At 45.4% G+C, this 27872-nt stretch overlaps 1 protein-coding gene across 4 annotated transcripts in view; it reads left to right on the top strand.

The window, feature by feature from the left end:
• FGF18 (fibroblast growth factor 18) overlaps positions 1–27872 on the top strand; it is a 72043-nt gene that overhangs the window by 28258 nt on the left and 15913 nt on the right. For all 4 annotated transcript variants that reach the window (XM_083798694.1, XM_083798693.1, XM_083798692.1 and 1 more), the window contains one exon: positions 23606–23712. In XM_083798694.1, the coding sequence (XP_083654820.1) occupies positions 23606–23712 (107 nt within the window). The remainder of the gene's footprint in view (positions 1–23605; positions 23713–27872) is intronic.

The raw sequence follows: 27872 nt of genomic DNA, 5'->3' as shown, positions 1-27872 counted from the left end.
GTCCTCTGTAGGACGACACCTTTCCTCTTAAGCAGCAGATGGCTGTTTTTCCTATTGCCCTTTTTCTCTTCTTTCTTCCATTCCTGCCTTTAAGTTGGCACAGTGAGTCAGAGCTAGGCTTAGCATTTGGGAGTGCCCAGTTCCCACTCCTTTTCTTGGCTGCGCTGCCCTTGCAGGCGATGCAGTCTCCCACAGCTTTTCCCCTGTCTTAACCCTGTCCCCACGGAAAGGCGAGATCATGGTGGAGGTGATGTGAATTGATGTTGGAAGGATTTCAGAGACTAAGTGTCAGCCTGGGGAAGGCTTTGAGAGGACGAGCAGGAGCCAACATCTGAGAAAAAGCAACAGATGTGGGAAAAGGTGCCTGCGGAGGTGGAACGTGAGCTGGCTCCAGCCCTGAGTTCTCCTGCCTACTCCTTCCTGAGCCGCGTTACAAACCCAGGCAGGGCTATCTTGAAACGCCTGTGCTGGGCTCCAGCTCTGCAGTGGTGGGGGACAGTTGTATCTGCTCGGACACAAGCACAGGCAATGCAGAAAGGTGCCAAACTGGAAAGCTGTGAGATGCAAGTGTTACTGAGCACGCTTCCAGCTCCAAGTCTCACTGCTGCAGGGTCGAGGCTGTGAGCAGGAGGCTCAGCAGAGGTTAGGGGATGGAGTGTGTTAAGAGTCTCTGTACTGGGGGCAAGATGCTGTTTTCTTGGCTTTTCAAAGTGACGCTGTGTCCTTCCAAGAGCTCAGCCCAATTAAGAGAAGGTAATATTAAACAAGGGCAGTGCAGACTCGGACTTAGTGTGGGAAGTACTGCTGAGAGAGTGAGCATGGCTATGGTCCATAGTGCTCATCGTGAACAATAAGCACTAGCCAGGTTTAAGGATGGGGAGCTAATAACATTTTAGCACCTTTCTCCTCCCATACATTCACAACTGGATAAAGAACAGTGTGTCCAAGTGAAGAGATGCCTTTTATTTTTTTGCACATACAGAGCTTCCAAATGGCTGGCGTGTAAGGGTTATTCTGCCTTTGAAGGAGGGAGAGTTGGTTAGTTTTATTGCGAGGTTTTATTGACTTCTGTAAAACTTCTCACCTCTTGGTTGAAGAGAATGCCCAGAAAAGAGGGGAAGTGACAAATCTCAGGCAGTGAATTGCTCGTTTCCAGGCAGCCATCACAAGTACGGCAAAATGACTGAGCAGTCGTGGCTCAGTGAGAGAGCATTCTGCAGGGCCAGGAGAAGTCCAGCGGGAGGAAGCCCCCCTGAATGTTTTATCTGGGCCTGCATGTCCCATGTGCAAGGAAAAATGCAACTCCGTAATGCATAGTTTTACTGGCATAATAATTCTGGTATGTGATGTTTGGCTTGTGCATTGTTCAGGGCCAAGATCTGGCCCCATGTGTGGAATTATTAAATGGCAAATTAAGTCAGTTAATAGAATTAATTGAGTCGATGTAATCCTTTTAATCAGATGGATTTGATCCCTTCTCAGATGAATTAGAATCCATTAACAGATAAGTCAATTATTGGACTAAATTAAATCTAATAATAATGCCTGCTGCTCACAGCTACACTAATTAATCTAAATACACTTACCTATCTCCCAAGGTTGTTTTCTTTTAAGGCTTAATTGATGTTCCTAAAGTGCTCTGAGATCTTTAGATAACAGACGGATCTATGTGAGCAAAATATTATCTCTTAACAGACTATAAACTAATTAAATGACTGATCTATTTACAGATTGCATTTTTACTTTAATCTCCTCAACCTATTCAGAAGAGTTTGCACTGGCCCAGAAAAACAATATTCCTGTTATAAGCTTATTATTACTTTACAGGTTCCTAAGTGGTCCTTTCATTCAGAAAATGAAAGGGGGAAGGAGAAAAAACAACCATTAAAGTGCTGACAAAAAAAGAAAAGGACCTGGAACCTTTATATTCTACCTCCGATAAATGGTACAGATAGGGAAGAGAGGGATCAGTGACCTGAAACCTTAGATCCTTTCATTTATTTTCATTTCACAAAAGGCAGAAGACATTCTATCCTGTTTGTTCACTATCTTTGTATCCGGTGCAGTTGGTGAGACAGAGCTCTCTTGGTTGGGTGAAGGCATTTTTTGCCTCATTTGTATTTCACAGCCATGTAATTTTTGTTTTAAAGTGTCTGCTGTTGTCCTGAGGCGCAATGTGAAGTGACAGACGTGAGGGGGATGTGCTCACCCTTTCCTTTGAGTTAACTTTTATTTAGGGCAAATACTTGGCTATCCTTAAGGTGAGGGCATGGTGTACATAGGTTATTAGCTAGTGTGCTACAGGTTATCACCCACTGCTATTTTGTCCATTGACCTGGTCTATTCCAGTTATAAATAAATAAAATCTCATTTATGGGAGGCTTTGTCTGAAGATGCCCCACACGAGGGGCACAGCACACAGGTGCGGTCTCTCTCATCCTCAGCAGCCCTTCAGCTACTGGTGTTTTTGGCTGCTGGATGGACTGACTCCAAGCCAGTGAGGTGCTCTCAAGGACTCCCTCCGGGTACAGGGGCTTTTAGCTCAGGACTCAACAAAATGCACGGGAAGTCCATGGAGCTGGACAAGGCACGTGTCTGCTAAGTGTCAGCACGTCTGGCATCAGGTGGGCCATGAAGGGAAGCAAAAGCATTGTGCGTGCACGATGAACCTTCATGTATCGCAGGTGGCGTACACATCACTGCACCCTGTACTTTCTTTTTTGGGCAGGTCTCAAGCTCTGAAGGCTGCAACCAGCATCCTCACGTGTGCAGGGGAAGCACAGAGCTTGGGGAGATGGGTGCCTCCTCCCTGGGGCCACCCCAGGCTGGGTGATGTGCCCTGCAGCTGGCAGTCCCGCCGGCTCTTCTGCTGCAGCTTCCCAGAGATGCCAGTGGACAAGCCCATGGAGAGCGCATTACAGCTGTCTAGACATCAGCCACACTCCATCCTGCCAGAGATTTCATTTGTGGTAGAAGTGGGCTCTGTTCCATGAGGAGGTGTAATATGTGCGGAAAATATTATTATAGCAAAATAGCCTCCTTTAATTGACTCGAAATTTTGCAGGATTCCTTCCTAGGTTTGGGTAATCCTGCGCTCTCCAGAATTAATGAGCTGACATAGCACTTCTTTGGGTTTGGCAGCCTGACAGCTAATTTAGAACTCCCTAAACTCATTTCACTAATGACTCCCATTTGTTCTATCTCAAAGCCTGGAAACAAATGCAAAATACCAGTGCCATTGTCCCATCTTTAGCAAGTCATTCTTTCCCCTCAGTATTTCTGGCACCTTAACAGCAAGCTGCCTTGGGAAAACTGATTAACCCTTTCCCTCCCCAGAATAGTTAAAATCAATTTTGATCCCCCTGGGAAGATCAGGAAGGAAAACTAGACTCGTGGCTGGAAGGCACAGAATTAAGCTGCAAGGAAGATGGGAGATGTAGCCCAAGTAGTGGCTGAGGCTAGTTAATAGCCGGATTTCCACAAGCTCGGCATTCAGAAACCTGCTTTTCTTACCAGGAATCAGGTATGTGGAAAAGGGCCTGTCTGGCCCAGGGTAGATGAGCCAGATAGCCTGAAAGCACTGTGATTTGCCTTGTAATTTATTCAGCTGAAACATCAGGATGGCTGTTTCCTATTTAAACTACGTATTGCTGCCTCCAGTCTCTTCCCATTACAGTTTTGACATGACAACAAGACAAATAATTTTTTTAAAAGACCTTTTATCTTCTAAACCATTTATTTTCACTTACTTAGCCCGGGGGCAGAGCTGACCTCAGCGTAAGCGATGATCATTCACCATGGCAGCTGTACAGTCATATGGGTCCTGGTGATTGGCCTAAGCCCGAGAAGCCTTCGCTGTCCAGCTGCTGTGTTGTGTCTCGTTTTTTTCCTCTTGCCCAACATCCCCTGATCGCTTTTTTTTTTTTTTTTCCCCTTAAAATGTCTCCCCTTCTCATCTGGGTGGTGCAGTCAGCCAGTGGCAAAGTTCTCCTTTGAAAGCAGGCGCGGGGATGCGGGGAGCGAGGGGCGGCGGGATGAATTGAAGCATTGCAGCCGACTCGCGGCTTTGTTGAGCCACGAACAGTGGGGCTGGAGCTGGACCTCCCAGGCTTCCCCGTGCGGCGAGGAGGCTCGGTTGCCGTCACCTTAGAGTTGACTCTGAAAGGTTCAGCAGCCATGCGAATATGTTGTAATCATCTTATACGAACCATCTGTACGTTTCAGATTTTTTTTTTTCTGCTCTATTCTGTGTCTGTGCCAGAAAGCTCTGCTTAGGCAAGACGAAAAGTTTTTTGGGGAAAAAAGTAGAAACCTTTTGCTTTTTGATTTATGACAAGCCTATTTCAAACAATGCACGTTTTTGCTGGTTTCTTAAACTTTTGCTTTTGATAGCTGCTACCCCAAACTCCCACTGTGGCCTGTTTCACACCTGAAGTTCAGCTGCCTCTGTAGTCCCTGTTTGGTGTAAGTACCTGTAGTAGCCCTTACAGCAGAAGCTGCTGTTTGTTTTTCCTCTGACACTAAAGTGATCTTTAATTTCCCGACTTTTGGGCCTTGAGTTGTCTTAAAGAGCCTTTACTTTCAGGGAAGAAAGAGTCACCTTTTAGCTCTGTCTGAACTTAAAGCCCCTATAATCACTGCTTGGTGTTTGGAAAACCTAGGCCTGTCTGACAGTAAATATTAGGTGCCCAGAAATAATGAAGAGAAGTGATATAAAGGTCTGCTGATAATTTGTCATTTTTAATTTCTGTGCAGAGTGGAAAGTGAGCTACAAAATGAAAAATCTTTATTTTCATGCAAGTCGTAAAAGAGTTTTTGTTAACAGTTTGTGTATATAATTCTATGCTGTGATTTAAGTGTTCCCATTAGAAATGCAGAATAGGAAATAGGATCCCATCTGTGAGCAATTTAAGAGGAAGTGAGACAATGGAGTCGATTGCTGCTTCAGTTTAGATAATCAATACAAATATTATTAGTATAGTGATTTATCTTCCTAGGCACTTTATGAAAATGTGAATGCCAGACCCTGAAGACAGGTCAATATGATATTATCTGTTCCTGCTTTGCTGTGATTACGTTTTTTCCCATGAAGCTTGAGCAGCTGCTTTGCTAAATGCTCTTCTCTGTGATGAAATAACACAAAAACAAAGTTGGGGCTTCCCTTTCTCTTTAGTAATTCTAAATAGGCACTAGGCATATTCGTGTAAAAATTACTTCTATCCAAAATTTATACATGGGGACTGTCATGTTGTTATTGGGAGATAAAGTTCTAGAAGACGTTAGCATAATTTTAAATATTTCTAGGCCATGAGTGATTGTACACAAAAGTGCTAACAGAAGTTGTCTTGAGTTGATTTTAGTTGTTTTATTTTAATGTCTGTTATCAAGCACTGTATTGTGGTTTCTGAGGTTTTCCAGTATGTAAGCATCCAGACTATCATGAATTCAAGTTGGTTATTGGGACACAATTAAGAGTACACAGAGAATGGGCTAGTCGCTGCAATGTTTCTGAAGGGCTTTTTAAATTGCTTTTACTTTGCAGGGAGGAGGAAAACCTTGTAAAAAATAAAAATAAATTGACTTCTAGTAATTTTTGGCTTCCCTGTAGATGACTATGCGTGTTGTCAAGAGGCCGGTGAGATTTGTCCTTTGTAAGAAATGTTTGGGGGAAAGGAATAATGTTGATAACCTTCATGCCTATTTAAAGAGAGGATGGGAAATTGAAAACTTGGAGCGTGAAGAGCACAGTTCTGCTTTTGAAGATAAGATGGTGTGTCACTAGGGTGCAGTTTGCAGACCGATATTCTGCTGCTTGCTTTGCCAGAGACTTAATATCAATGGTGGGAGCAGTGTTCCTCAACTGGAGAACCTCCATTTGACCTCCATTCTGACCAGGTTAGGTGGTGGGGTAAAGACCTTTGCTCCTCACCTGAGAGGAAATGGCATGAATTTCATCCTCTGTCTCAACATCCTTGGGTTGTTCCTCCCTCATCTCCAACACGAGAGTTGCAATAAACCCTTGTAGGTTTCCAAAAGATAACAGCATTATGAGTGGAGACATGCTAACGAGACAGTGGTAATGGAGAATATATCAGCAGTCTGGTTAAAACTAATTATTTTGGTATTTTCAGAAGCTGTGAGGACATTGCTGTTTTCAGGTTTGGGTTTCTTCAAGAAAGGTGTTAGGCTTTATAAAAACTAAGGCACTTTAATTGCTCAGATTTTACCTCAACTTTTTAAAAAACCAGATAGGAATTTCCGCAGTCGCGAGGTGGAGCACAGCAAACATTCACGATGCCAGTAGCATTGCGTGGCCGTCTGGAAGAGGAGAGAAGAGCCCTGTCCCCTCCGAATCTGCACAGAGCCTCAGGCTGAGCAGAAAGGCGAAAAGTATCAATCTCTGAAGACGAGAAATTGCTGATGCATGACGCTTGGAAATCTGGAAGAGTCCAAAAAGGGAGCTGAAAATACCCCCCAAAAGTGACTATCTGTGGCTTGAACGAAATAGTGTCCGATCAGCATTCAGAAACCGCTGAATTCAGGCCGTTCCAATACTGGCATTTTCCAGACTGCCTGCCAGTCGGATGCAGAGGAGAACACGTGTAGAGCGTCTGCGGTCTCCTCAGCGCTCGCAAGAAGGGGAAGGCAAGCTGGAAGTAAAGGGAGAGAGAAGGCCCAGTAAAAAAAAAAAAATCATAGTTTTTTCTTCCTCTGAGGAAGAGAGGAGTATTGGGGTTGGAGGGAGATGGTTGCGTGGCTGCACTGTGTGAGCATCTTTCTTCATGAGCCGTGCCAGCAATAAATAGTGCATACTTTTGTCCCTAATGAATTTTAAGTATTTTCAGAATGCCCATAAGAGACGATTCAGGCTTTTATGGTGACAAAGAAGCTGAGAGCTTCTAAATGTCTCCTGAGCTTTGTGTCCCTGATGTTGTAGTCTCTTTAGAAACATGCCTATCTTTTGCATATGCTACCTGGTGTGACTAAGTTTGAAGAAGCACTCAGTAGTACTCAAATTTATTTTCCTCTTGTGTCTGAGAACTGAAATGACTGCCTGTAAGGCCTTCTCCTTTGCATTTACTGCTGCTAAAAAGGGTGCCTTTCTAACCAAAGCAGTAAGAGAAAACCCAGCCATCTGCTGTGACCCAGCCTTCTTGTAACAGTAATGAGCGTTGGGTCTTCTCCAACGAGCAGCTTCCCAGAGATCACAACTGGATGGCAGCTGTGTTGGCTGGAAGGATCTGGCCCCAGGTAGTGTGGTAGAGAGGAGCCCTCATCCTCAGCTGCTTCTGTTCCTCATCAAAGAACTGTGCTCGTGCGACGGAGGAGGAGTGGATGTTGTGCCTGGATGGTGGTGACGCAAGCTGAAACATATTCTGGTTGGTGTTGCAGCATATGGTAGGCGAAATGCACTTGGGATCCAGGCTTCTAGCTGGCGTGGCTGGTATGGTTTGGTTTATACCCTTTGTTCTGAAGTGCTTTTTCCAAGAATAAGCAGGAGAGGAAACAGACAACCAAATATGAAGAGGGAACTGTAGCAGCAGGAGAAGATCACCCGCAGCCACTGCAAGAGATGAAGACCCTGTGATGTGGAGAAGCAGCAGGGAAGAGCTAAGAATCAGATGGCATATATACACCAGATAAGTCTAAAAAGTGGAAAAGCAATGTCCAAATGGCTTCCAGTGCTTGGCCAGGGATGATCATGAGCCACTGTGTCCGTGGCTCCCCCTGTGGGGGATTATGTGGGGGATATCCTTCCCACAGCCCCCCCCTGTTTACCACTCTAGGAGATTCTGGGGTTCCTTGTTTGAAATTACATGTGTCAAAGCAGTGGGTGAACTCAGCTGCTGAAAGCTGGTCTTGTCTCATTGGCATCAGTCTTGTTGTCTCTGGTTCCAGAAGCTTGGATCTTGCCTACAGGTAACTTCAGTATAAATCCTAAACAGAATTTCTGCTTGTTGTGTGGAGCTGGAGGGGTCACAGTGTTGGATCTCTTTTATGACTGAGCCCTGAGTTTCTTCTTGCCTGTGGTCATGAAACTCCGGACTTCAGCAGAGCCATTCCCAAGGCGACTGTGTGAGACTGAAAGGAGATTAAGTGCCCAGCAGTGCCTCCTGTTCCTCTTGTGTCTTGCACCTTTGTTAAGACCTTGCATTTCAAGCCATTTTAGCCAGTGGGAGGCAAATCAAAGCAGTTAGGTTTTAGCCCGTGACAATAGTACGGTGCTGCGTGGCCAGGCTAGCCCCTTGTCTTTGTGTGACGCATGATCAGCAGCAATTCTTACCTTTATTACATTTACTTCTGCATCTGCATTCTTGACTCTTTTTTCAAGTTAAAGTTTTGACTGGTGACTCGTTAGGAGCAAATAGGCAAAAGGATATTGACTTTACACCTACTAATTTGGGGGTGCTAACAAGTAAACATAAGAGCTGTATGGTCACTGGGTAAATTGAGCCACCTGGAAGGATTGGAGGAGGGGAGCTCAAAAGCATAGCAAAGAAACTGCATTTTAGTTTCTAGACAGTCACCTTGGTTGTTCTTGCAGTTGTAATGAGTTTGGGTGAACATTTGACTGTCACCAGTGCTGAAACCTCTTTTGGGCTTTGCCAGGGTTTTCTAGTGCCAGAACTATTAAACCTATGTGGGCATAAGATGAAGCTAAGATCCTAATTAGGAGATGCTAAATATGTTTGCTCAGAAATGAGGTGCCCTTTACTTCGGCTGGTGGAACAAAGCCTTCTTCCTTCAGCATATGTGTGCGCAGCATGGTGCATGAGTCAGGATCCGTGTAGCTCTGGGGCTGGCATGCTGTGTATACTGCAGGCAGAAGGGAAGTTACTGAGACGTGTAGTAGCTCTAATATACCTTGAATAAGTACTGACAGCAGCAAAAGTCAGCAGTGTGGGAGCGCACCAGACATCGGTCCTCCAGCTGCAGTGTGGACGCACAGAGTGAGTGGGGAGATGTGTGGTAGGGGACTGGAGAGGAAACTTCAACCTCCAGAGTGAAAAACTGGGGACAGTAGGAGCTGTGTGGCTGGTGGTTTGGAGTGGATGTTAATACCTTCCTGATGCCCAATAAGTAAATGTGAATCAGTGCAGCTCCATGTACGTTGGCTGCAGGCATCGTGGGGGCAGTCATGGGCATGGCCATGGGCAGGTGATTCCTGTTTGGGTCTGTTCTCTGTTTCACTGCTGCTGGGGCCCAGGCCTGTTCGTCTGCAGCCGTATCTCTGACACAATAACCATGCACCCTGAGGTATTCTTAATCCAAGACAAGGATGTCAGCGTTCTCGAGGAGAGCAGACTATTGCAGGGGAGCTGGAGGGCAGCTGAGGAATGGTGAGTCTAATCCTGAGGGTCCTGCTGTGGGCAGAGGGTTGAGCCAGGTGACCTCCAGAGACCCTTTCCAGCTTAAATTATTCTGTGATTTGGTATCTTTCAACAGTGATTATCAGAACAGACCTGGTTGATCAAGTGTCAATGATCAGTTACTTTGAAGACAGTGGTTCTCCATCAGAGGCAGTGGGACCCTTAGGAAGCATCTTGTGGTGGTCTGCCCCTCCCTTTCCTCCTTGTGATTTTGAAGAATTTATAGCCTGTAAAAATTTGAATCAGGCAAAATTTTCCATACTGCCATGCTAGTGCTTCTGCCCTTTCCCTCAGTTTGACGTGATTTGTGTTTGTAAAGATGATACCTTTCTGTACCAAGGGTGTAACCTGTAGTTTGTTACAAGGTGTGCTCTGTGTAGTGGAGGGTCATGCTTTGCACCAGTGCCGTAACCCATACCTGTCATCTTTACTCCTTTCTGGACATTAAACCAGTTTACTGTGTACTTTGAATGGGGAGGAAAGGCGGAGAAGGAAATCCCTTGGCCTGAGTCTGTCTCTCCAGATTGCTTCCCAGACTCCAGACTGGAGTTCCCAGTCCTGCTGTATCCGCTCCAGGCTTCCCTTCACCGAGCCCCGCTTTGCTGTTGTGATTTTCAGCCTCAGCCCTTCTCCTCAGTGCCTGACCTGGCTGAAACCAATATCAGTCTCTCAGCAGGAGGAACCTGAGGAAACGCAGCAAATTTCAGCTCCTGGGGCTAAATTGTTGTGCTCTTTAACAGCAAACTGTGTTGAACTAATTGACAACCAGCTTTAAACATACCCTGATCAAGCAAATACATTGATTTATTTTTTCCTCTCTTACCAAGTGTTAAGCAGCTTCCAGCTTGGTTTCCTCCCCAAGAATTGGATAACTCATCCGTTGTGTAGTAAAACTGTTTTTACTGATTTCAAGTCCAGGAGTTGGACTTGATGATCCTTACGGGTCCCTTCCAGCTCGGGATGTTCTATGATTCTATGATGGGCAGTTTTGACCTGTATACAATCCTTTCGATATGTTGAGGGAGGAGAGAGTTTTCTTATACTATACTTGTGTGACTCTTTGACCACTTAAAAACAAAACAAAACAAAAAAGCCCAACCCAAAACCACACACAACAACAAAAGATGATCCATTTTCTCTGGATGTCTTTGAAAGAAGCTCAGTTTAGAGACAGACTGGAGAGAAAGGCTATTGATTTTGTTTGACCTCCAAACAGACTGCGGTCAGTATATTTTCCCTGTTGGAAGTGGTTCTGGGCTCTGAATTTCAGTGTCAGCGTTTGTATTCTAAAGTGCGCTGGAGCTTTTGCTGCTTCTTCAATAAATAGCAAGCTTTAAGGAGAGGAAAGGTAGATACGTGTTTCCCTCTGGATCTGCCCTTCCTTTCTTTTTCTATCCTGTAAAACTTGGTTGTGCTGCTGATCAAGCATTCACAATTCCTTTTCACCAGACATCCTGCAGGTTAGTGGCTTAGGCTAGGACTCAAAAGCAACAGTTTTGTGATTCCTATCTTGCTTTTTCGAGTGCTGAGCCAGATCTTTTACCAGCCTGCTACTTTCTTACGTGTACTCGCGCCCATTGCTGTACCTGGCATTAGGAGAGAGATGCGGCTTTTTCTGCACTGACGCAGTCTCAGTTTGTCCCTCCAGCAGAGCTTTCCTGGCTTGCACCATCTAGTAGGTCTTGTGCATTTTTTTTTTTACCCCTTCCTGTACACAATAACAAACCTTCTAAAAAGTACTATCCCCATCTTATACCTCGAATATCAACTTTTACATAGGAAAGCTTGCTTTTTTTGTACTTGGTCTCCCACAGTGAAACCAGGTATTCTGTTTGGAGACTGCTGTAGTCCCGAAAATGCAGTGACTGCTCTGTTTGCTGCAGGTTGGGGTGGCTTGTAAATGTTCTTGTAACACAGCTTGTGCCAACTGCTGTGCCCTTTCTCTGGCGATTGCCTATCAAGGAGTGGTTCAAGGGCTGGAAGGACGTGCAGGACGTGTGAAGGCCACAGAGCTTTTGATTGTCAGGTTTCAAATGAACTTCTCGGAGCTCCTTTGAGATGAGCAGTACCAATCAGCATCTCTCCATGCCAAGGTGTTGATTGCATTATCTCCTCATAATTTAACAATAACGCTTTTCACAGCATGTATTTGGTTTGTGTACTTCCTCCTGCTTTGCGGCAAATTCAACACAGCAAGTTAGCTACTTTTGCACATCAAAGGGCAGCCAGACAAACCTGGGAAGATTTAATCAAGTGGTGGGCAGAGGCAGGTGACATTAGATACCAGCTGCTGAGCTCTGCTGGCCCTGGTAGCACATGCTTCATTTCTAGCTCAAATGGGTGGACATTCCTAGTATCCTCTATAGAAAAATAGTTGGTCTTCAGTGCCACTGCCAGCCCCACACGTGATTCTAGCTGTGTTTCAGGTCAGGGTGAAAGCTGCTGAAACAGATGCGTGAGAGCCTGCTGTGTAACTGCCTGTAGCATATGTGGTCTGCTGACAATTTCGCAGCACCAGTTTCTAACTTAAGCGCTTCATTTCCCGGAGTAATAGTCCACTGCATCCCTAAAAAATAATATCTGGTGCAATACGTATGTGCGTAGCCTGTGCCAAGTCAGGCTGAGGGTGCAGCCTGTGTTGTGTGTGTAGCTGTGGTGACTCCCCAGGGCAGGACTTCAAGGTTCCCCAGAACTTTTTTTGCCATCTTCAACCCAACCCCCCCGTGTCTGAATATTCAATTACATTAACCCTTTGCAAATGGCTTGGCAGACACCTCTGGGAGGGGTGAGGAAGAGAACTGTAACTGTTAAACCTCTGCACAAACATGAAAGAAAAGAGCCGACAGAGGCAGATTAGGTGAGGGGATTGACTTGCTCCTAGGAAGGAAGCCCCCAGCCCCACGCAGGGTGTGAGCCTGCCCAAATCTGTGCCTCTTCCCAGTCTTCCCAGTCTTCCCAGAGCGGCAGGTGACATACCAGGAAAATGTGTTGTTGGAAATGTAGGTAATCCCTGGGAAAGCAGCAGGGCAATATGTCAATGTACTGCGACCGTTTTCATAGGCATTTTCCAGTACATTTTAATGGTGGATTATGAATACGACAATTTCTTTTTAATGATCTCAATCAACAATGAAGCACACGTAGAAAAAGCTAAGCTGTCCTTGTGTTCTAAGTGCCTGTAATCTGTTTCTAAGAGCTGGGTACCAAAATATCCCTTTGATTCTCAGAGGTAATTGTACCTCTTAATTAGCTGGAGAAAAAAAAACACAGCCTGAGATCTTGCTATATAAATTATAATTAACCCCTTGGCACTGGAAGTTGAGATTTCCTGCCCCCAAGCACAAATGCAAAACGCATTAGCAGCACTTAACGTCAGGCACTCTCGCCCACCGCAGCCGAGGGGTCAGTTCGCTACCCAATAAATACTGCTGCGCTTGGAAGTCCAGTACGAAAATGGCAGGGAAGCCACGGAAACCCGAGGGGAAGCACTAAATACCCCATTTGAGGATGTTTGACCTGCTTTTTTCTGAGAGCTGCAAATGCCGCAGCGGGAAGGGCAACACAGAAAAACCCAGTGGGGAGATGCGAGCGAGGAGAGGGACGTTTCACGGTGAGCGGTTTTGTTCGCCGACATGGCTGGTTGGTTTGCCGTGAGAATGGCTCTTAGAGCTCCCGGTTCACACACCTCGAGCAAAATAATTGTCTATTGCCAGACACACTTGGCTGTGCCTGTTGTATGCAGAGTGCACCAGCCACGGGCGACTGGCCACCCACTGTTATCATTCACCAGCATCCTGCTTTTTTGTCTCCTCCTTGTTCTTGCCAGTTGGGGATGAATTTTAACTCTTCACACTGGAGGTGGACCTGAAGCAAACCGCTGAGTTGGGAAGCTGGAGACAGGGGCAAGGGCAAGCACCACAGCTGTTGTGGGGAGGCTGGAGGCTGTGCGCAGCCTGCTCACACCTGCAGTGTTTCCCTTCCCTCTCCCTGCCTACCCTGGTCTACAAAGGGTCTCTGCTCATTTCATGCCTTTGCTCTGACCCTCCCTGGTGAAGGGCCAGGCCTGGCGGGTTCCTGGGTTAGGGAATGTCCCCTTTCCCTGCCAGGAGCTTGCACAGAGGCTCCTTCACTCAGAGCAGCTGGTTCCTTTGCTCCTTCTGAGGTTTCAGGTGGAGGAACTCCTCTTCCCCTGTGTATCAACCCTAAGGTGGCTGCAACCCTGCAGGGGGCTACAAAGCTTTCAGACAGGCTGTTGTTTCCCAAGGGCTGTCTCTAGTTGTGTGGCATGGCCTCGGGCCCCCACACGCCTGTGGCTCTACCCGTGAGGGAAGTCATGGTCCCCAGCAGCTCCTCTTGCAGCAGCGGTGGCCATCTGAGAGCTCGGGGTGGCAGCAGCCATGGGGCAACTTGGCCGCCTTGGCCAGGTTCCTAAGGTGGCTTCGTCTGCCACAGAGGTGAATGGTGGTCCCGCTCCTTCGCCTGGCCATAGAGGCTAAAGATGTGGCCATCAGGGCTGCCTTTAAATATTTCAACTCCACTGTTTGTAAATAACCAAGGGGAAACTTGTTCTGTGTACTCTGTTCTGCTTAAAGATTGTAGGAGATAAGAGGAGAGTAACGAGGTGTCTAGCTAGGGAGGAGCGATGTGCTCATGGACATAGGGTACTGAGGGTTGGGAGGAGGGTTTTTCATTTGCGTTTTTCCTTTGTCCCTATGTCTGAAGTTTTTTTTAAAGTGAATTATATGCTGATTAAAGAGCCCTCCAAGTTAAATAAGCTGTGTTCCTCTGTGCTAGGACAGGTATAGGCTGGACACCTACAGCAGCAACGTCCCTGCCAGTGTGTCACCCACCACGTTGAGGGACTGTCCCCTGCACGGATCCACAGGGTCACCCCTGTTAGTGTGGGAAGAGGAGAAATGTGGGCAGCTGGGATAAGGGTCTGGAGTAGGACAAGGTCGTGTTCTGTTTGAGCTTGGCTTCTATGCATTGAGGCTTTTTGCAACGCGGTGATATGGGTGATAAATCAAGACAGAAATTGGGCTTTTATTAGAAGATCCTATGGGCACACAGACAAGCAGAGCCTAAAGTATTTGGGAAACTGGAGTATTTGGGGAACAAAATTTGGATGTAAATATGGGACCAAATCTGAGCTTTACAGAAGACGTGTCTCTAGGTAAATTGAAACTGGAATAAGTAACAATAATATGGATTTTTATGCTATCAACACTGGTTCTTTAAACACAGAATAACAAGTAAGCTGTTAGAGATATTGCCTCTTTGCTGCTCCTGTTCGTAATGCCACAGAAGAGAACTGGCTTAGTTCTGTACTCAATTTATTTTTTATATTGAAATTTAACTTGGAATCTCCTTTTCTAAATCTGAACAGTTGGGCTCTGAATACAGAATTGCATTAGAGCTTTTAAAATACATTTATTAAAACGTAAAACTAATTTTACAGTTCTGACAGGTCTTATTTAAATATCCAATGCCAGATGCCTTTTGTCCCAAGTGACTATAGAAATGCAAAGAAAAAAAAACCACACCAGCTTTTGAAACTTTTCATGCAATTTAAAATGAAGTAAAAGGCAGGTAAATAGTCCTACCTATGCTGTCTACCAAAGGCAATAGTTAAGAAAAAAACATGTTTCCAGAAATAGATATGAAACCAAAGGTGCTAAAGGCAGAGTTAATTTGTTATCAGATTTTTATTATTTCTGTTGCTGCTGCTCTGAGAATAGCTGGAAGAACTGTGCTATGTCTGTAGGGAGAGGTCTTTTTTAAGGGATTGATATAGAAAACCCTCCTCTGAGGGACACCTTGGCTGCAGTCAGTTTCAGAGCTTGTGCATCCCTGGAATGGAAGGACCAGGCTCTGTAGCTGATCAGCTCTTGCTCCCCTATTTCAGCCTTTACTGGAAAAGTCATGTTGGCATTTGACAATTGTACACTTCACTTAAGAGTACATTATATTCTGTATGGCAGAAGTGAGTGTCAGCAGCATGAACATTAAAAAATCAGTTGTATTTCTTTGAAATTGCATTTGCATCCATTTGTAACACTGATCCCTGTTTAAAATCTTAAAACATATGGGAAGATTTCCTCTATGCCAGAACATTTTCTTCAGATAGGTTGTGCTGCTGCCTCTGCTCTTCTGGGTTCCAGAGCCACAAGAATCCCATTGAAAATACCGTAGCATCGTGCAACTTTATTTTCAACATATTTTAACTTGTTGGAAGAAGGGAGAGTTACAATGAGCCCCTTTGAGAAAATGCACAAGCACGCTTATGTTCCTATCTGTAAAATTAATTGTCATAATTTCAACTTTTACTGGGCAGCACAGAATAATAAAACCTGCATGGTATACAGAGAATGTAACATTCATTTTTGTGCCAGATGTGGCTGATAACTTAATTCAACTAACACCGCAAATACCTTATGCATTGCTCCTGATTCGACACCAATTTGGAGTATGCACAAATACAACATGAGGACCTGGATGGGGCTAACTTTTGGAGTGTGTGAAACCATCACGGTGTTGGCACAGGGGAGAGATTTATGTGCTTGGGACTCCTCAGTGAGGGGATGTGGTGGTGCTAACATCACACCTACTTCATTGCCGAGGATGAGCAGCCAACCACCAGGCTGCCCAAGATGGATGAATGCTTCGGGGTGAATACAGTCTGTCCTACGCCTCTGGCCACGAAGAGCAGCTTTGAAGAAGCAAGAGTACATGGGGTTCCCATAGTTGTCATTCTCTACTTATTGTTATTTTTGTGTACATCAGTATTTTTTTTGGGTTCAGCTGAGACTGGGAACAAGAGAGTCAAAATAACTTCAGCAAAGTTTGTTCTTGTGGTAATTCTAACCCTCCGTAGGACGGGGAAGGTTCACGTTATTTCCAGACCCAAGAGACTCCAATACTTTGGATGTGTTTCAGCTGCACACTCAGGGCCAGGTTCTGAGGTCCTTGTCTGTTGGTCTTTACTATGTCAGTAGGAGTTTATTCAAATGAGAATGATCAAAGACATCAGGGTTTGGCCCTTTATTTTTCATTTTAGGTGCTTTTTCAAGCATAACAGAGCTTCTGAACTTTTTGAGGCTCATCCTTCACTAATTCCAGACTTGGAGCCTGGCAGCTTTTCAAGCAGTTTTCCTGCCTCTGTAGAAATACTGTCCACTTGAGCTGTGTTTGGAGACAGCAAGACACCCTGGTGAGATAGAGGAATTTCTGTGCTAACATTTTTAAAGTTTCTCTTTCCAGGCCTACGTCTTAGTCATTGCAAGCTCGCAGGTGGTAAAGTTCAGTTCAGAATTTGTACACTGCCGCTCCCCGCCCAGACGTTTTTAAAGCACACAACCTATTGCCTGCAGTTTTACTGAATCTTGTCTAAATAAGCTTATTCACCATAATTAAAGCTACTGCCAAAGTATTTTTAGTGTCTCTTATGGTGAATTATGTATAAAACATCTGCAAGAGGCCAAGTCTTATTCTCCACTGCTTAGTCCTGTTTTCTCATATCTACGAATGGGTGCAAATGGCTCTGTGTCAGAATGACAATATTTTACACCCACTTTTCATGTGGGTAAATGATGATGAGACTCTGGGTAGTGCAGCTTTGTGTCAGTATCATGGTACTTATGGTCTTAATGTTGTCCTCATATATATATATATATATATATATTTGTTTTATTTAAGTTGGGTAAAACCTGTAAGACCTACCTGAGTAATTATTCTGGTCTTATGTCAACTAAACTGTCAAAAAATGTTCATACGTATGGACTAGTTAAAGACCTCAAAGTTCAGTGAATATTTTCATTTAGGCTTCTCTCAAGACGAACATTGTTATTAATAGAGTTAGCTTATAGGGATTGTGTCTGAAAGCTCCTTTAGGAGCCAGAGTGGGCAATCCTGAGAAGAGTACTTCTTTGTTTCAGACTCATTTTTTTTCCCCGTGGTATTGCCGTTCTGGCAGAAGCAGTGCACCTTCTGCAGAGCTGTGAGGCAGGCTCACCTGAGATGATCCCTGAGATGCTCGGGGAGCGCTGGCAGCTCCAAGTCATTCCTTGGGCATCTTTGGTTAGCCGCTGCTGAACTGGCAGGGGATTTTTGGGTGGGCGTCCCTGAAGGTGCAGCCACTAGCAGTGTGACAGGCTTAAAGAATGGATGCTTCAGCAGTGTGTGTGTGACATTGTAGTACCCAAATGCCTTTAGTAGCTGAATATCTTGTCCCGTGCACCCTGCAGCTTTAACTGCCCGTGGCAGGGTGTCGTGCTTGCACATCTGTATTGGGTTGGGTACATGGGCTGGTGTGGTTGGCACCAGCACGGATATTTCCACATGGCTTGGCCTCCTGTCACGTAGACGTGCCCAGCAAACACCGAGTGGGTAGCTCAGGATCCTGGAAACAGGACAGGACGTCTTTTTGCTGTTAGATTGTTGGTTGCAGATGAGAGTGCCTGGAAGCGTTTCCCAGAGGCTGAAGCCCTTATCAGCTACTTCAGAGGTAAAAACCTCAGGAAGACGCACCAGTGTGTGCTAGGAAGGGAATTTTAGCTCATTTCTCTGTTGAAGCTGCTGGGATCCTGGGCTTTTCTGTCTCATCAAGCCCTTGGGGTGGTTGCAGGCAGCAGAGTGAGGAGACAGCCCTTTGGAGGGCTGGGAGGGGAAAGCTCCTACCTCCTGTGTCCACCCACCCAGGGACAGGACCCTGAGGCCATGCAGCGGTCTTTATCAGCACTCCAGGGACTTCCGAGGTGTGCAAAGTCCTTTGTGTGGAAGTATGTGCAAGATCAAGTAGCTGCAGTGTAAGTGCCTTTGAGGTCTTTGCTGCATTATAGATTTTCTTCTGATGTCTCCCATGCAAATATTTAACCTGCCTGGTTCCTGAGAGCTGCTAGCGCTGGCGTGTGCTGTTACGGGAGGGACAGGTTGTCTCTGAGCTTTCCTCTGTTCCCATGGAGCCCTCTGCCCTGCTCCCCTTCCAGCCCCGAAAGCAGGCACGCAGGAGTGCTGTGGGGGATAAGAATGGGCTGATGCTCCAAGGGGCTTACGTGCCTGAAATCCTGTCTTTTTCCCTAACTCCATCAGCTGACTGAATAAGAGGTGGTGGTTGTCCCTTCAAACCTGGGTGCTTAGAGGCGTTTAGAAGAAAACATCTGGGGCCTGAACCTTGGAGCGGTTGTTACTCCACCTCCCCGTGACCACCCCTTTTTGTGATCTGACATACGTAGCCTGTGTTCAGTCACGACAGAGGGGATGAGCTTATGGTACTGGGAGGTGGGTCAGAGCTCTGCCCTCCCGAGCACCAGCCTCACTGATGTCAGTAGTTACTCCTGATTTGCACCTGAGCAATGGAGAAGGGGATCGGGTTGTATGGGCTATAACTATTTTAAATGATACAATTTGGAGGAACATAAAAGTGAGAAAATAAAAATTATGGATGCAGCATAGACTCCCTCACTTGTCCTTAGTCTACAGGCTTTGTTAGACTCTACAGACTTTATGTAATTTTGGCATTATTTCTTCTTCGTTATGTCATGAATGTGAAGTGGAGACAGGATCATTCTCTCTGATGTAGTGGTCATATAAAGGATTCATGTTTTTTGGTAGGGGTAGGCAGTGTTCAAACTAGTTCCAACTATTTTAAGCATGGATGTGCAGAAGAGTTTGCCCTTGGCCAGCTTGGGGTTCTCATTGGGAGGTACAGTCCTACAAGAGAATAAATCTTTGTCTCCTGAACTCTCAGGGGATGAGTTGGATGTGATACATGCTTTGAACTATGGAAAAGCTGTTCTCCATTGCAGGAGCTGTGGCCACAGCATCAGTTCATCTATATATCCTTTCTTTTAATTAACTGGAAATAGTTTCAGATACTGAGAATAGTTTCCCAACTTGTAATTGTGTGAGACTGTAATGACAAAAAAAACGACAAAAGCCTGGGATCTTGGTCCCTCTGAGGTCCTTTTCTCCAGAAAGCCCCCTTTAGCTGGCCTGTTGAAGATGCAGACTATTGTAGACTGGCCTCAAAGCTTTTAAAAATTGTTAGTTCAGGAAGTGCAAATACAGCATAGGAGTACTTGGTTAGATGGGCTCCCGTGCTGACCGTCAGCAGACGGACTCCTCCAGCCTGTGGGCTCTGTCTCATCCAGCTTTCCTTGAAGGCAAAACCAGAGTGAGAAAAAGCAAATTGGTCTACTCTGATTATGGCCAGTGCTTCTTCAGAAACATTTGTAATTATCCAGTCCTTCTGCACCTTGCTTGCATATTCCTTTTTACTGTCCTTTTCACCTGAAACTAGCTGGCACTTAGGATTCTGTGATACTGTATAAACCTTGTGCTTACTGTGCCCTCTTTCTCTTCTCTTTCCGTGTGCTTTTCTGGCTCCCATCCTTGCACTCCCAGAAAATATTTGAAAGATAATTCGGCATATTTTCTGCCACCTTCACATATCTCCCTGACTTGGTGTTTTTTTAGCTGGAAGATAGCTTTTCAACATATATATGTAATCCTTTTCACCTAGACATTTGAGGAATTCCAGTCTCTTCCAGTGGGAGTTTTCAGGAAGGTTTAGGTTAAATGGGCCAATAAGGCAAAAGCATGTAGCAGAAGATCTTACCCTCTAAAGACATCTTTTTTTTCCCTTTCTTTCTCTCTCTGTCTCTCTCTCTCTTTTTTCTTTTTTTCCTGGAAAATATGTCAGAATATCTAGTTGTCAAAGAATTTAAACAATAATACCTGATCTGAAGGCTAGAGTGCAGGGCTTTTGAAAATAAAGATTGTAATCTCTTCACAGTGTATCCAGGGACAAACGGAGCTCAAAGTAAGGAGTGCAGTGGGGTGAGCAGCGTGCTGCCAAGGGGACACTGCCCCTGCCTGGTGTGGCTGATTTCCATTGAGAACTCACGTAAAGTTCCCTTGTTTTTACAGGGCTGGGATTCACCCCAGCTGATTTTAGCTGTCTGGAAGCTAGATGTGTTTTTCATGGGCATTGTCTGGGCTGTTGAGAGAATTTAGGTAGAGACAGGTAAATCCTCCCTCATTTAGGTGACTGTTTTTAAAAGGAGAATCTAAAGGGTGCCTTAGACTAGAAACCAGCTGGGTTATGAACCCTAGGCCAAGGCCAGACTCACCTCTCTTGCAGGAAAGTAGGACAAGGATCCCTAAAAGTAAGAACATGTTTCCAGTATCTGAAGACTCAGGTTCTCCAGAAGTGGTACCCATGGGTTGCCTCAGCCCATGCTCTAGCAGCCAGGATCACAGCTTCTGCTGAGCCTCCTTCCCTCTGCTCCCTGTTCCTAGACTTTAGGTGCAGGGGCCGACGCGCCTTGTTGGAACAGGGGGTGTGTGGGTGCCTTTACTGGTGTGGGTGCTGCACTGGATGTTTGCCCATCCACTGCTGCTCGGTCCATGCAGTGGCACTCATCCGGGAGGGACTTTGGTGCCGGTGTAACCTCTGCAGCCTGCAGGAAAGGTGAGTCCCATTTCGTTCTAAATTATAATGTTATTTTATTAGATCTTTAAACTTTATTTAAATTCTTTATTTAAAAAGGGGGAGGAAGGTATCATATTTTAATTAGTAGCGGTGTCAAAGGAGACCTAGATTAATTATTTGAAATCACTCCATCCAGATGGTTTTAATTTTCACAGCAGGGAACCGGCATCTTTTTAAGGTGATATTTTTCAAATTAAAATCAGCTTGGATATTACTCATACTGGCTGCAGCGCAAGGGGGTAGGGGAAGCAGACGGTGTGCCCCGTGTTTGTTCATTGGAGCGTGGACTCACACAGGGGGCACCCAGCGCTGGAGGTGTGCAGGTCGCTGACCGACTGGCAGGACAGCAGCCTGAGCAGAGGAATGGAGAGTTTGTCAACATTTGCTTCTACTTTGGCTGGACAAGACCCATATCTGATATTCAGGGTTATTCTTAGCAGTTCTAGTAGCAGTGCTGAGGCCTGGGGGGACAGGGGTTGCGTTGCAGCTGAGACGTGTTTCTGAGCAGGGGCTAGCAGGAGCTGGGCAGGTGGTACGGGCAAACTTGCAGCGTCCTGTTTTTGCCTGCGTGCAAGCTGTCAAGCCCTGGCTGGACAGCCCTTTGGTGGCCCCGCTTGCATCACTGGGTGGATTTGGCACTGTAGGTCTGCAGGCAACTCCTCAGAGCTCTGGGTGTTGACGGTGGTTCTTGAGCCAGTCTTTGGCATCTCTTGTGCTGGCTCTGTAACTGCCTCTTGCATTCAGGCTGCTGTTCTCCCACTCTCAGATTGACCATTTAGTGCTCAGGTCCTTCCTCATGTGAGGAGTCAATCTTTCAGTCAGTTCTTTACAGATAAATGGCTATTGCGTGATCCACTTGTGCAGCACCGTATTTGAGCAGCCCCCCTGAGCTTCTTGTAGTGGTGGGCGTTCTCCAAAGGACATACCAGCTGGCTCAGCCTCCCCTGTAGACCTGTCTTTGATCTGTGACATGCTCTGTTATCCTGGCTTTGCTTGTCTTTATATCCTTACTATGGTGGAACATTTCTGGTTTGTGTGGCCCTTCCTCACTTAAGCGTGCAGGTGATCGCTGGTTTGGTGCCTCCTTGGCAGGTGGGGAGACAAAGCCTGCAGCCCTCCGCTGTTGCTGGCAAGCTGGTGTCCATCCCAAAACATGTTACATTTCTGAAAGATTTAGAGATAAATGTCCATATTTATGTGTGTTTGCAAGTAGTATATTGGTATAAATCAGGCGTTATCCCATTTGCTGTCTGAAAGAAGTTATTCTTTAGATATCCCCTGTGATAAAGGTTTAATATATCTAAATAAATGTAAACAGCTGGTAACTGGCAAACCTTGAACTTGCATATGCGACTGAGCTGCAAAGGGAAAACTCCATTTAGGGCCCTTGTGAGTTAAAGGTTTGTGATATTTGCTCTGCTGCAGAAGCCAAAAGCTGACTTTACAAGTGGGAAAAATATTAATGTGTTTAAATGAAACAAACTCCTATTTCTATCCCCATGGTAAATCCTTACAGTGAACATATTTGCTCTTAGAGGGTTTTAAAGTTTGAAATATGAATGCCAAAAAGAACGTGACTTTTTGCAGCACAGATCAAACATTCTCCAGAGTTTGGCAAAAACTGTGTTTCTACGGTAAGACTCAGTTCTTACAAACGTGAGAATTTCCAGAGCAGGACCGTGGATTTGCACTTGCTGACACTTACACATTCTTGCATTGTGTTTCTACCATGTCTACTTTCTCCCCTGCATATCGGAGATGGAGCTGAACCAAAATGTCCAGTCTGCATGTTCCTGCCTCTCCAGGGAAATTCTTGGAATCTGAACCTCGAGCATGACTGGAATTCATGTTTAGATCAGAGACAGAATGAAATGCTGAATTTGAACATGTATAGGTTTTAGTGATGATGATAGCATGCTGTGCATCTGGGTGACAGCTTGACCCAATTCTGCAAATAAAATTGTGTCAGGGCATTATAAAGATGCAGCAGAAATCTAGCCCCTGCAATGACTGCTGGAAATGCTCCAAAGTAGCATTGTAGCCTTAATAATAGGCATGCAAACTATTATGAGATTGGCCATATTTCTCCTAGCTAGAGCATGAGTCACGGACTCGGCAGAAGTGGATTGCCACAAAGAAATCAGAGACCTCCTGGGAACATATCTAGATGCTCTGAGGACTTCTGAGCGTGGGTGTTCATCATACAGAACAAGCAGTGCTGAATTTCTCCCCTACTAGCTGCCACAGTGATCTTCAGGAGGTCGCTGTGATGTTTGCGCCGCGAGCGTGTAGCTGGGATGCTTCTGTGAAGCGTTTGAGGGCTGCTGACTGTGGGGAAAGGAATTTGATTCTAGTCATGCTAGTCTTGTACCTTGCATGAGAATTAAATCCACTTTCTTACTGACAACCCTCCTGCAGTGTGCAGGAGAGCATCTAGCGTTGTATTCCTGACGGGATAGCACGGACATATGGAGCGCACATGTGTGCATGCATGTTCTGTGCTAAACTGGCATTAAATCTGGAGCATCTGCACAGGAGTCAGTGGAGACGTGTGAGACTTGCACCTGTAACAAGTCTGAAGCCCAGCCCATGGATGGTTCTTTGAGTTGTTCCCTTGCAGAGCATCCAAGCAGCATGGTGTGGTTCAAGGGGAGGCAGTGAGACGATATGCTGCTCAGCTTTGCACACTCTGACTTAATGTGGCCACGTTGGTAAATGCTTTTTTTTCTTCTTCCTTTACAAGCCCAGCTTCTAGTGGAAACGGACACTTTTGGCAGTCAAGTCCGGATCAAAGGGAAGGAGACAGACTTCTACCTTTGCATGAACAGGAAAGGCAAGCTAGTGGGGAAGGTAAGTGTTTCCAATTAATTCATTTGTAAAGTGACTGTTACCTTCAGCAGCCTCCTCAAAGCTGTAATGCTGTGTACGAGCTTTGTCTGTCAGCCTCAAATGAAAAGCAGGAAGGTGGCATTTTGAGGCAGTCTGTAACTTCACCAAGCCTCCTCCACATCCATAAAACCAAATCTGCAGCCAGCCACCGTGTTTCTGTGGCAATGATTTGGGTGCATATGGGTTTACATTTCACGGTTGAGTAAAATGACAAAAGAAGTCATTTCTGCATGACAGCATTACAGACATCTCCACGATAACTTCATGACTTGATTCAATTCTGACTTTAGAGTGAAATTGGAAGAAAGGAAACATAGGGATGTGCTAGAAAGGGTAGCAATAGAGTACTCGTTTCAATGGTGAGTCAGGTTGTAGGGTGGCAAAGCTAATACTGGAATCTGAACATCTTATTAGGGCTGGGCCTTCTGGTTCTAGCATTACAGGAATATTTTATTACTTTGGATCCCTGCTCGATGGAAGCATGTAGCAAATTACAGCATATTCATCCATGCAGCTTAACTTCTTTGCTGAAGTCATATTTTTACGTATTAACTTGTTTTTGTAACTTAGGCGGTTTTTCTGTATTGTTGGCGAACCTAGAAGCTTGCTAAGCAGGCAGGAGGTTGTTCAAAGCTAAAATATCACCAAACACCCCAAAAAGCTCCCTCCCCCTCTGCCAATGCTGTGCACCGCCAGGAATTAAAATCTGGCATCTTTGTGGCTGTGAAAAAGGGAAGCAGAGTTTTGTTTTGAGTCAACAAAGGCAGAGCAGTGAAAGCCACACTCCCAAACAGAAACCAGAAACCAATTGCTCTGATGAAACATTATTTACTTTTGTGGTCCCAAGAGTGACACTTGCGGGACAAGTGCCTTCCCCAGAGGATTCTTCCTGCCACTTTTGTTTTCCTCACAAGCACTACAGATGCTTCTTTCGAGACTGAGCCCAGATCTCTCAGAGGCAGCCACTAGCTGTGGCACCCTGCCTAGACTGCTGAAGATCCGCTCTTGTGACGCTGGGAGCATCCAGGATGCTGTTCAAAATCAGTGGGGACTTGGGAATGCGTGGTGCTCTGGGAGAGCTGGACCAAAGCGGGCACTGCTCTCTGCTTCCTGCACCTCTGTGGTGTAACTACCTGCTCTGAATGGGACACCATTGCTTGATCTTGGATAAGAGATGTGTTTTTTGACTGGGCATAGACGTCTTTGGATACACGCTGATGCTTTTGAACATTGCACTGAACGCAAACCCAACCGCTGATTTTTTTACACCTTAGTTTTCTATCCTTTATATGTGATAATAGCATTTTTCCCCTTGTCTTAGAAATGTTGTAAGGATAAATATGTTAATATTTATGAGGTGCTGGTAGCACAGTAATAGAGACCTTAGAAGCATCCAAATTCAATGGGGCTAAAATGAACATGAAATATTACCATTTTATTTAATGGATTTTACCCCAGTGTGGGTCACTAATGGTACACATTGCCACCCACATTCTTTCCCGGTATGTGCTGAGTGTCCAGAAGCATCCTGGCAAAGTCAGAGGCTGTTTTTCAAAATGTATAGTATATTTTGGCAACATCAGTCCCTTTGTTTGGCCCACTGGGCAAGAAGGCAGGACATTTCTTTAGCTTGTCACCTTTCATGCAGCATAAAGCTTTTGTTTTTTCTTGATGTGCTTTTTATAACATTAAGTTGGCAAACAGCTTGTTATTAAAAAAAAAAAATAAATCTATTCTTGTAAATATGCCATCTGAGCCTTCCCACCCCAGACTGCTGACAAGTTCATAAACCAACCGACCTGAGCAGGAGGGGGTACTGAGCATTGCGTTTGGAAGGAAAATGTTCCAGACGCATTGCCCATATTAACAGCTTCTCATGAGCAAAAAAGAAAATAATAGCATGTCTTCTTGATACCAAAGAGTGTGGTTTTAATTAGTATCATAGTTTCAGCTCTTTTTGTGGCAAGAGTTTGAGGGAATGCTTTTTACACTGAATGCTCTAAACAGCTAGTAAACCCCAAGGAAAACATTAGATAAAAGTTACGCCTCAGCTTATACAAATATTTAAGTTCAGTCTGGGGGTGGAGGGGAATGAAACCCATGAACTGATTGTTTCACGGTTGCCCCGGTATGTTCATTTGGCAGCAGAGGAGCCATGGGATGAAATTGGTTCTTTTTCTCTGCTCATTTCCTATTGCCTTACACTGCATAATCCCTAACAATACCAGCATATGCCATCTGGCTTTGTTCTCCTTCTCAGTCAGCATTTTTGGATCCCCCCCAGTTGAAAACCTGCTTTGAATTTAGTCCTTCTTGTTTCCCATAATCACCTACAATGGGCATTACAAATGGGAGCAGGTTGTTGTTGTTCTCAGCTGGAACTTGTGATGAAGCACTCCAGAAACTGGGCTTGCTCCCCACTTTGGAGCTGGTTACGTTGCAGGCAAACAGATTAATCCACTGGGTTCAGAAGAGCAGACTTTGGCTTTTTTATTTATGTATTGGAAGTTGCACCCATGCCAGCTTTTTTGAGTGTAGGCCACCTGATGGAGCTTTCTCAGGAGCCCAAAGCCTCGTGTTTTCTCACTCATTTGTTACTGCATGCGTATTCACAGCTAACGTTGGCCAAACGGCTCAGAGTTGGTAGGGGCAGGCTTCTGACAGTATTTATTGTCACAGCTCACACTTCCTGAGGTCACCAATGTTCTTATGTGCTGCTTACGAAAACTGGACGGGTTGTACAAGGAGTGACTTCTCTGTTGAAGGTGGCCTGCACCAGGGGAAAACAAACTGGATAGTGTTTCTTGGTTGGTTCTTAGTGTTATGTTAAGGAAGGGCCAAGAAAGATTTCTTTTTATTTTTTTTCATATTTTTTGCCTGTGGGTATTTGGTGTCTCTATTTTAGCACATGTAGAAATACTAGCTTCTTTCATGTGTAGGAGTACATAGCAAAAGGCACGAGGTGACTTTCCACTTACAATGCAGGAACTCTGAATATTTGCAATAATTCAATTTGGGGGGTAGGAAGAGCTGATGGTCACTTTGGAGGGGCTCTGAGCTGCTAACTGTGGTTCTCCCAGTGAGTCCTTTAGTGTTTTTTCTCTCTGCCTCCACTTCTATTATCTCATGTATTGAGATAATGATGTCAGTGAAGTGGGGACTTGATGCTTTTCAAAGATAAGTCTTTTAAAGCTCCACAGCAAGGAATGGCAGACCAGGATGTGAGCAGGTGGCTGTTAATTAGCTTGGCCACCTCTAACTGCTCTTGCTGTGTCTGTCCTTACTGCAAATTTGTGCTATCTAGAGTTGCAGGACGTTGCAGAGATTTCCTTTCCCTGTCTCTGCCCAGTCCTCTCATCAGGAGAGTCTTTGCAAGAGGTCAGTGATCTGTTGGAAGCTTAAAGTGGATCTGTTGGCACCATTACCAGATTACCAAAGCTCTGCCCCTTCCTTTAGGCACTGATCTGATTTCCCCACTGCCTCACATAACACACAGACTTTGAAGATCCATCAGTGTCTTCTGGAAGGTGGCAGAGCAGACGCAGTGTTATTTCAGGGGTCGATACCGCCCTACACCACTTACTCTGAAGGGTGCCTGAGATTGGAGCCACAAGAGGCCCAGATTTGCATCGGGCACAGCTGGTGCCAGTGGCTGGTCCTTGGGATTGGAGCACCTTCTGATCCCCGGGGAGTGCTGCAGGGAATTTCCTGTGGTCCTGCAGCAGTCACCCATTGGATCACACAGAGTGGTCTGCACGAGTGCTGGTATCCATACCAGGAGTATTCTGCTCTCCCAGTTATAAAGGGAGAGGAGGGAACGAACAGGCCTGTTTTTTGGACTGACCAAGGGCAGAGGAGAAAGGACCTTGGCTTCTTGCAAAGTTGCGAAGGAGGAGTAGAGGCTGCTTCTTGTAGACCATGGCAAGGGAGACATGTTTTTTCAGAGCAATATGTAGGAGAAGGGAAGGTAAGTAATGACTGGAAGGAATCCAAATGATTTGAGAAGAATGGGGAAAGGGCTGAGCATGTCTTAGGTTTGATCCAGAAATTTCTTCAGAAGATGCTCCAAGCACTCCTACTGATGTTCTTCCATGGTTGGTTCGCCTTAGCTGGGTTGTGTA

Source organism: Anser anser (genome assembly GCF_964211835.1).
Source record: "Anser anser genome assembly, chromosome: 14".
Classification (NCBI taxonomy): Eukaryota; Metazoa; Chordata; class Aves; order Anseriformes; family Anatidae; genus Anser; species Anser anser.
Note: the sequence above shows the minus strand (reverse complement) of the source record. Positions and strands in the feature narration are given on the sequence as shown.